The following is a 9,082-nucleotide window of genomic DNA, read 5'->3' as shown; positions in this document are numbered from 1 at the left end:
TCGCTGGTCACTTTTGTACCATTCGAGCCAAGTTGAGTTATAGATGCAGCCATCCAAACAAGCACAGATTGCATCCCTAGAACCAGGCTGGTGAACCAAACACGCGGGCATACAAAGATGCTGCACTTTAGGAGCCGAGTTCAGTCTCATCAGGGGAACCAATCATCACGCCCTAAAGGAGCAGGTAGAATCAAAGGAGCAGAGATTTAGGGCATGTTTGGTTAATAGCTAATGCGTCACACTTTAACTAAAGTTAGTCGTTCGAATTGAAGAACTAACCTTAGGCAGAAAAGTTAGGCAAATTTAGTAGCAAGTTAGATAGTGAACCAAACATGCCATAAATAGTAGAAACCACATGTTTAATAGTAGAAACCAAACCCAACCTTCCTTGCTTAAATCAGTGTTTACTTTATCCCTAAAATGTAGATTCGTTTATGGGGTGTTTTGGATACCAATTAGTTTGGATACCAATTAGGACGACTAAACACATGCTAATTATAAAACTAATTGTATAATTCGCGAGACGAATCTATTAATACATGATTTGCTCATATTTTGCGATACTAAAATGTGCTAATTATGAACTAATTAGACTTAATAAAATCATCTCGTGAATTAACCATGGCTTATCAATTAGCTTTATAATTATAGTCTTAATTGGCATCTAAAACCTGGACTCCGGATGATCCAAACACCTCCTTAATCGGGTGGGGCTGAAACCAAGAAGCAGATTCTGAATTTCTGATCTACTCTCAGCCGGTCAGCCGCTGCGACAAGCCTGCCTGGAGATAGATGGATCAGTGCCCGCCGGCCATGACGGTGGCGTTGGAGACGCCTCTCGTCTTTGGGAGGAGGATGAGCGCCAGGACCGCGCAGATAAGGGCGAAGGCGGCGCCGATGCCGAAGGCCGGGGTGTTTCCTTTGTTGAAGGCGCCGTCGATGGGGCCTGCGCCCAGCGCGATCACCAGCTGAAGGAAAAACAACACGCACGAGGATCAGCGATCTTCTGTGTACTATATTGCAATTGCGGTCAGCGATTGCAAAGCTTGGAGACCAAGTCGACGGGGAAGAAAGAAAGAAAAAGAAAATTTTTATTGACCTGTGGAAGGACGATTGCAATGTTGAGGACGCCAATGGTGAGACCTTGACCACCGCCGTCCTCGGTGGCAACCTCAGACGCCACGGCCCAAGGCACGCTGTAGAGCACCTGCATGCGAGCATAATAGCGTTGCAACAACTCGAACTTGCTAGATATCCATGGAGATGGAGTGCAGCAAATTAAACTAGAACGCGCGCGCGTCTAATAATAACTTACGGCCTGAGGGATGCCGATGAGCGCGAAGATGGCGAGGGCGCCGCCCTTGAACGAGTGGTCGGGGCCAGAGAGGGAGGCGGCGAGCGAGGGCCTGTAGCCCTTCATGGAGACCATGCCGAGGACGACCATGGCCGTCATGAGGACGAACACCATCAGGCTGCTGACGGACCAGACGACCCGAGACGTGAGCTTCCGGCACAGCCTGGGGATGAAGAAGGAGGTGACGCCGAGCGCGACGGAGCAGAAGAGGAGGCCGATGGCGCCCTCGCGGACGCCGGCTTCGTACAGGTCCGCCTTGCTGCCCGAGCCCTGCGGCTCGCCGTGGAAGATCTCCCGGCCCATCCAGTCGGTGTTGTACTGGAAGAAGGGGAACCACGAGAGCTGCATATGCACATCATATCCGCCGTCCAGAGAGACCCACATAGGTCAGATGGAGTCAAACTAGAAAAAAAACCCGCTTGCAAGCAACGACGTACGCGTACCCATGTGACGGCCGTGACGGCGAGCACGCTGAACATGGCAGGGGGGAGGTTCTTGAGGCTCTTGAAGAGATCCATGAACGCAGAGCACGCGCCGCCGGAGGTGTCGACGCTTTCCTTGTCGAGCCGCTCCTCGCCGGCGAGCCACAAGGTGACAGACATGCTGATTATAATGAGGACCTGATCAATCGACACCAAAATCTCAGTACAGCGCAACGAGAGGGCGAAGCAACGACAACGATACAATGGTGTGCTCGTAATAACTCACCACCGCAGTCAAGAAGGCGCCCTTGAGGTTGGCGCAGGCATCGCAGCACGCCGCGGTTTTCAGCCAAGGGAGCCAGCTGATGGAGATACGGATCAACCAGCAGCACGATTCAGCGAAGGAAAGGAAAGGAAAACAGAGCAAAACGAAAGGGGACGAGTGGCTTCGAGGCAGGCTACCGTACTCGTGCCATTTCGCGTTGGCGCCGGACAAGTATCCAAGCACGCTGCCGAGGGCCATCCACAGGGAGAAGATCGCCTGGCCAACGTTGGGGCCGTGCTGTCCAGCTGCAGTAAACAAACAACACTAGCATCACCAACCCTGGGCTGCGTGCGTGTGTGATCAAATTCAACTTGCGACGTGCTCACCGGCCAGGTCGGCCATCATCGCGCGAGCCGGTCCCTGGACCGTGTTGTTGGCGAAGTCGAGGAACCAGAATCCGACAATGTAGACGGCGGCGGCGGACCAGCGGGAGCCGGTGAACGTACTGCAGTGCTCCTTGGTGTCGCCGAGGCGCCGCCCGATGTCCGCCGAGAACCCGATCACCAACACCTTGCCGGACCCGGACCACCAGCAGTCAGTTTTTTTTTTCTCAGAACGCCGAGGAAATCGGTACTGTAGTCGAAGTACAGTACAGGTAGAGGTAGAGAACAAAGGAGGAATCGCAACGGAAAAGTGCGCTTGCTTACAGAGAGGCAGATGATGATGCATCCCGCGAGGATGAAGGGCCTCCTCCGGCCCATCTTCGAGGTGCACCGGTCGCTGTAGTAGCCCACGATGGGTTGCACCTGCCAACGACGACGTCAATTCATTCAATGCCTCGCATCGGAAAAAGATGGAGGAAGAAGATGACTGGCCGGACGTGTGAAAACGGATCTCTTGGTGATTAATAACTTTCTCATCTTATCCCTTGAAGATAAATCTTGGTAATTAAGACCTTAAAGCTAGGAAATAAAAGACGGAAATAAATCGTAGTAGAGGCGAGCAGTTCCATAAACTGCACGGATTTACTTCGACAGAATTTAACGTTCTTTATCTTTATCCAAATACAAAGAGGGATAAGATCTCAGAAATTATACTATAGTATACAAGCAAGAAAATGCACGTACGTACCACAAATCCGGCGATAGGCCCGCAGATCCATGTCAGAGACACGTAGCTGTGCGAGATCCCAAGAGTCTGGGCATGCATATCAAAGGTCGATCAGGCCACGGAAAAAAAATTGGCAGAGAAAACCAAACAGGCATGTATGAACAGAGAGAGACAGACAGACAGACACCACAGGACAAAAGACGACATGGGCATGAACTGTACCTGAGAGTAGGGCGAGAGGAGGGAGAGCTGCAGCGCCCAGCCGTACTGGATGCCGCCGGAGACCATGCAGGCCAAGAAGAGCCGGACGATGCTTATCGGCGCCTTCCGGCCTGCATTGCCATTGCCGTCGCCCTTCGTCGTCTCGCTCACGACGACGGCGCGCTCCATGTTCAAGGTGGCCCACTCGAGGCGCCTGTTGGCGTCCTCCTTGCTGCCGTCACCGTTCATGGATGCGGCGTCGGCGGCGCGCGGTGCGAGGGCCGAGGAGCAGGAACAAAAACAAAAGCGCGCGGATTGGTCGCAGGAAAAAAGGGGGGGAGAGAGAACGATAGGGACGGGCAAACGATCACGGGACGGGGTGGGGTTGGGTGGAGTTGGACCTGGAGGACACGGGGATAGCGAAAAGCGAGCGCCGGGAGCGGGGGTTTTTTAAAGGCCACGGGCGGGGGCGGCCGGCGCGTGTGGTTTATGGCGTGTGCCCCACCGGCAGCGAGACGGCGGGCCGAAGGTTTTATCCGTTTGGGAAGGCTATCCATCCCGTATTCCCGTCCTTAATCTGTTTCTTGGTAGGGGGGTTTTGCCAAGCATTGATGGAGATTCATCAAGATACGTAGTATAGTTGGTAGAAAAAAAAAGATATAGGGGCAACATCAACAAATTGGATTAATTGGATTGTTTTTAATGGAGTTGCAATTTTACATGCGAGAGTATACAACTTGTTAGTTAGGGTGTTTATTGCTCTTGCCAGCTCTTTCTTAGAATTTTGTTCTAAAGTCATACCAAACATTGTCTAGATTTTTTTTTCTTCTTCTTATATTACACTTCTACTTGTGTTTAGTTTGATTGTATATATATATAGTGATTAAATTCTATCTTATCTTCAAACACTACTCTGGTAGAATAGAATCTCAAACCGTGACCAGAGCTGGACGCTGTCAAGTAACTAATGGACACCGACCGACGCATGTACGTTTCCCATTTAGCTTATCAGATCCAATCCAAAAGTCAATTTTTCACTAATGATATTCTGTCTCACTAAAAAAATATGTCCCTTTTCGAGAAGTTAAAGGTTTACACACATACTAGTACCATTTTATATGTTTTATTGGAGCAACTCCAAAAGACTAGTCATATTATTTTGTAAAGGTAAATTTGGTTATTATTATAAGAAAATGTCTCTAATAGACTTTGTAAATAGCTCTTAAAATTAGTAGATCTTCATCTACATATTCATTCTCTTTTTTGATAGTCTACCTCACTCGCCATACAGAATTCTGAATTTACTAATTCTGTTGGATTAGTCTAATCTTCTTTTGTGAAATCTATTTTAGAGAGTAGCTAAATCAGCAAAATTTGCTCTATAAAAATATTGAGTGGTGAAACAACAAAATGCGTATTTTTTTTACGCAGACAGTCCATATGTAACGGCTAATATGGGTTGGCAAAGCTGGAAACAGATGGAGTGGTGCAACGTCAGTAAAGTTGTCCTTATCCTCCAATTTATTTTCACACGAATGGAAACTGATGAACGCTGTACAGCACGCTGGACACAGTGATAAAATCAGTGTGGTCAGTGTTTTACTAATTGAATGATTAGCTTCCAATATTAACTTCCACTCAAACACGAGTCAGCCTTACTCCCTCCGTCCACATCCACATGATTTAGTCCATTCAGGTTTGTTGTAAATTAGACTATTTTAACTTTGATCAATAATATATAAATTAAATTATTTTAAACTAAAATAATTACATGGCAGTTCAAGTCACGATAAATCTATTAACTTTACTTTTTGTTTTGTAAAATCTTATAAAACGACTAGTATAATCGGTCAAAGTTGATAGTGATTGACTCACCATAAATTCAAAACGTTACGTGCTTACGGCTTACTACCATCCTTGATTTCCGTTCCTACTACTATTAGCATCTGAATTCGAATTAAACTAGAATATTCAAAAGAATGTCGTTAGACTTCTACTGCTTCTATAATATTTTATCTATATAGATTGCAGATGCAGCACTTCAAATAGATAGTTTTAATCTGAAGCGAACAGCATGAAAAACCATCTACTAGTTTTTTTTAGAAAAGGGTGTTTGCTAGTAGTAGCAGCTTTAAACAAATGATGAAGCGTGATGACGGCGTAGCTAGTTTTCTGCATGCATGGTTCCAAAGAGCGTGTAACAAAAAAAAAAGAATCCGGCGCTTGAATGGTCCTCGACGAAAGGAATTAACAAACAGATTCTGAACGATGCCGCCCATGATGTCGATGCAGACTGCATTGTCGCTTCTAATCAGAGAGGAGTGAGCTGCTCAATGGCGAACGTTCTGTTGACGCATTGACAACTTTTTTTTGGTTGTTTCCTCTCGTCGTTTCGCTGAGGCGCTCAGCGTTATACAAGCAACAATGCTTGTGAACTAGAACTATGTTAAGAATATCTCCAAGAGCTTTTTAGAAGTCTCTACTAAATCAAGTTTTTTAAAAAAACGCAAAAACGTGTCTCCAACAGTTCCCCTAAAACGCTGCCAAGTTTTTCATAACCCTTAAAACTCTCTTATTTGTATCTACAAATAATGGTTTTTTTTGTCTCCGAGAAACAATATGTCACTTTAAGGGATCTGTTGGAGAAAGTATTAAAATCTACCCCACTACAATATTGTACTGTTTATGGACGCGCGCTCCATGGGTTGATCAAGTGACGGACACTGTTTGGGTACCTGCTTATGCGGAGGCCAGGGCTGCATCCGCATCCCCAACGTAGGTCAAAATGTTGCATGCTCGGGTATGTAGTGTTGATACTGTTTCCAGCGGGCTACACTTGAATGAGCTCGGCCACGCTTGTCCACGCAACCAATCAGAGCGATATAGATGCTAACTTTCGATCTGTTGATGGACATAACTATGTAAGCGTTTCCGTATGTTATTGTTGGGGGCCTTCGGCTTCCGAAGGTCCTCAAAAACAAGATTTAACAGTGTTTCTGGAGTATAATGTGTGAACAGGTATCTTCGGATTCGAGTCGATATCACAGTAGGAGAAGCCCAAATAATACGAAGGTTGAAACAGCGCCGAAGATGTGAGCAGAAAAGCTTCGGCGTGGTAGCAGAAAAGGAAACCGACTTAAAGATGAAAAGGCTATTCAGACCTCGGTGGATTACTATAGAGTTACTACCAAATGTAAAGGGCGTGGATGTAATTTTATATGCGCTGTGTCCCGTGCCTATAAATAGGTGAACAGTACCCCCGTACTGTTCACGCTGACTTGGCATTTGCTTTTGCGTCACGCTTGTACTTTCGCCTTCTTTCAAGCCGAAGGTACATTTGTAATTTGATATTATTTCTACTTTTCTATAATAATAATACAGAAATGAGTTGATAATCTATACTACTTATTAAGAAGCTAAAGGTAGTCTGCCGTTCTGCCGTTCTGCCAATCTACGATCTCAACCATCCGTTCTACCATTCTATAATTCCAGCCGTCCGATCTACGTTTTAGTCTAGCTTCCCGATCCCGCAGAGGCGTACACCGTTTGTCTGGAAACCGTCGCCCCCGCCGACCTCCCCTCTCCTCCCCCGATTCCGGCTATCGCGCCCCGAAACCCTCTCCGAAACCGTCGCCCCCGACCTCCCCTCTCCTCCCCCGATTCCGGCTGCCCGCGAACTCTGCCCCCTGCTGCCCCTACCCGATTATGCCGTCGTAAACGCCGATCCCACCCGCATACGCTGCTCCCCGCCTCGAGGCTCGTCGGAATGGACGCTGGATGTCGCGGCCGCAACCCACCGCCGCGCAGGGAGGCTGCGACCACACTAAAATGGAGCACACGGAGGCTCCGCCCCCCGCAACCCAGAGGATGCACGAGGTTCAGGTCGGTGCTCCCCTCTGTTGCTCCCCCTTCTTCCTCGCCTCGCCTCCCCTCTCCTCTCCTTCATAACCGCGGATTCCATACCTTAAGGCCTGCGGGAGTCGAGGACGTTCGCTCGCCGCCGCCATTAGGCATCCCGCCGTGCTCGCCGCTGGTCCACCACCAGCCCCTGCTCAGCGCGCCGCAGGTCAACAGCAGCCCCGCGTACAACGCCTCCTCGTGCGAGCTCGTCTATGGCTGGTGCCCGGTTACCCCCTCAGCGACGTCGTGGCGGCCCTGGCCCTGCCCCCTTAGCTCGGCTCGCCCAATGCGGCAACGCCCAGTTCCTCCCCTCCGCACGTGCCGCCGCCAATGCCAAGGTACATTTCCTTCCCGACCTGTATTACAACCAAACTCATGGAGATGCATAGCAGGTACATATCACAAACATCTGGTGTGCACATGCGTACCCTATAGATCCATACACCCATACCATCACTAACACTATATGCCTGTATGTCGTAGAGTGGTGAAGCCTGTGGATGGTGAAGCCTATGGACGCCTAACACTATGTGGCGACGGCAGTGCGACTTTCTTCTCCTCGATCGACAGGCTCGGGTTTGGTAGGTGACGCGGTGCCATCGGAGTTCAGGTGAGGGCCTCCGCCAAAACTCTACCTCTCCTAACTGTGCCCGCTTCAGACCTGCGCTCTCTCCCTATCCAGGGCATGTTGTCGCTACCAGAGGTGGAGCGAGTGCCCATCCTCGACGCAGGCCTCCCCACCGCGACTGGAAGTAGGAGTACATTGTACCATTAGCAATATATTCAGTCGTGAGGTCAGTTCTCCTGTTTACGACATGCAGACATATAACAAACTTGCTACTCAAATCTCTCTCCCCTCCATCTTACATAGCTCCTGCGGTAAAAGTTAAAATCCATCCATACTTGCTTCTTTTTTCTACTATATACTGTTAGTCGTGACTTGTTCTCCACCATCTATTAATGAAAAAAAATGATAGGACACTGGTAAAATTAGTGCAACAATTTGGACCGAGGGAGTGGTCTTACATAGCACACCTGCTGCCAGCAAGAGTGGGGAAGCGATGCAGAGAAAGTTGGCACAACCATTTGAGGCCAAACATCAAGGTAAACTTCTTCCTTTATTAGTTCAACTTTTTTTTCACTCTGAGGACATCCTTCGCTTTGACGTAGATGACGCATAACCAATAACCAATACCGTTCCATTGCTTCTCAATATGTAGTGAAGATAAAGTATGTGTTCTTTTCAATTATACACTACTCCCTCTATTTTTTATAAGGTTCATTACAATTTGGAGAAGTCCTTAGAAGTGTACTTTGACCATCTGACAATAATCAGTAATTGTTACAAAAACAATCTGTATTTAGAAGATGTTCATGATGTGAATCTAGCGATACAGATTTTACCTACAAAGCATGCACATATTTTGCAGATAATTGTTGGTCAGACTTCAGTTTGACTTTATTGAATCCTAATATGACATTCTATATGCAGTGATATACATTTCTTGCCTTCAATTTGTTTATCCAGTTCTCTGATTTTTTTTATCTTAACACTTTCAGTAACATTTGGAATGGTCATAAGTCAGACTAGACTTCCCTAGCGACAGCGATTCAACGAATAAGAACCAGGCCAGCAGTTATGTAGTGCAGAGATCTACTCCCAGTCCCGGTGAGTTTGATTAGAAATCATAAATGTTCAGTACCTGACTCAGTTTTTATTAGTAGTGCCATGGCTGCCCCATATCCTTATTACATTTCCCCTGACGGTTGTTAACTGGGATACATGAATCTGGGGTTCGGTTGTTTGCTGAGTGGGATACACGAATCGTT

General features: G+C 47.6%; 1 protein-coding gene across 1 annotated transcript; it reads right to left on the bottom strand.

The window, feature by feature from the left end:
- Positions 1-531: 531 nt before the first annotated feature.
- On the bottom strand, positions 532-3,654 carry LOC100273131 (sucrose transporter BoSUT1). Its single transcript, NM_001147578.1, has 10 exons — positions 3,374-3,654; positions 3,173-3,238; positions 2,749-2,847; positions 2,428-2,611; positions 2,244-2,346; positions 2,063-2,138; positions 1,798-1,974; positions 1,316-1,696; positions 1,100-1,207; positions 532-968 (listed from the first exon to the last, which is right to left on the bottom strand). The coding sequence occupies exons 1-10, from the start codon at positions 3,599-3,601 to the stop codon at positions 798-800; spliced, it is 1,593 nt and encodes a 530-aa protein (NP_001141050.1). The 5' UTR covers positions 3,602-3,654; the 3' UTR covers positions 532-797.
- Between the last annotated feature and the right edge of the window lie 5,428 nt (positions 3,655-9,082).

Source organism: Zea mays, chromosome 5 (assembly GCF_902167145.1).
Source record: "Zea mays cultivar B73 chromosome 5, Zm-B73-REFERENCE-NAM-5.0, whole genome shotgun sequence".
NCBI classification, from domain to species: Eukaryota; Viridiplantae; Streptophyta; class Magnoliopsida; order Poales; family Poaceae; genus Zea; species Zea mays.
The sequence above is the reverse complement of the archived record's forward strand: the minus strand, read 5'-3'. Positions and strand labels throughout refer to the sequence as shown.

Excerpts from the sequence above, each read along its gene's own strand:
- LOC100273131 (NM_001147578.1), bottom strand. The coding sequence starts at position 3,601 with ATGAACGGTGACGGCAGCAAGGAGGACGCCAACAGGCGCCTCGAGTGG. Across the intron at positions 2,848-3,172 it reads GGCCTATCGCCGGATTTGTG|GTGCAACCCATCGTGGGCTA; the intron begins GTACGTACGTGC and ends CGTCGTTGGCAG. Across the intron at positions 1,208-1,315 it reads TCATCGGCATCCCTCAGGCC|GTGCTCTACAGCGTGCCTTG; the intron begins GTAAGTTATTAT and ends GCTCGCATGCAG.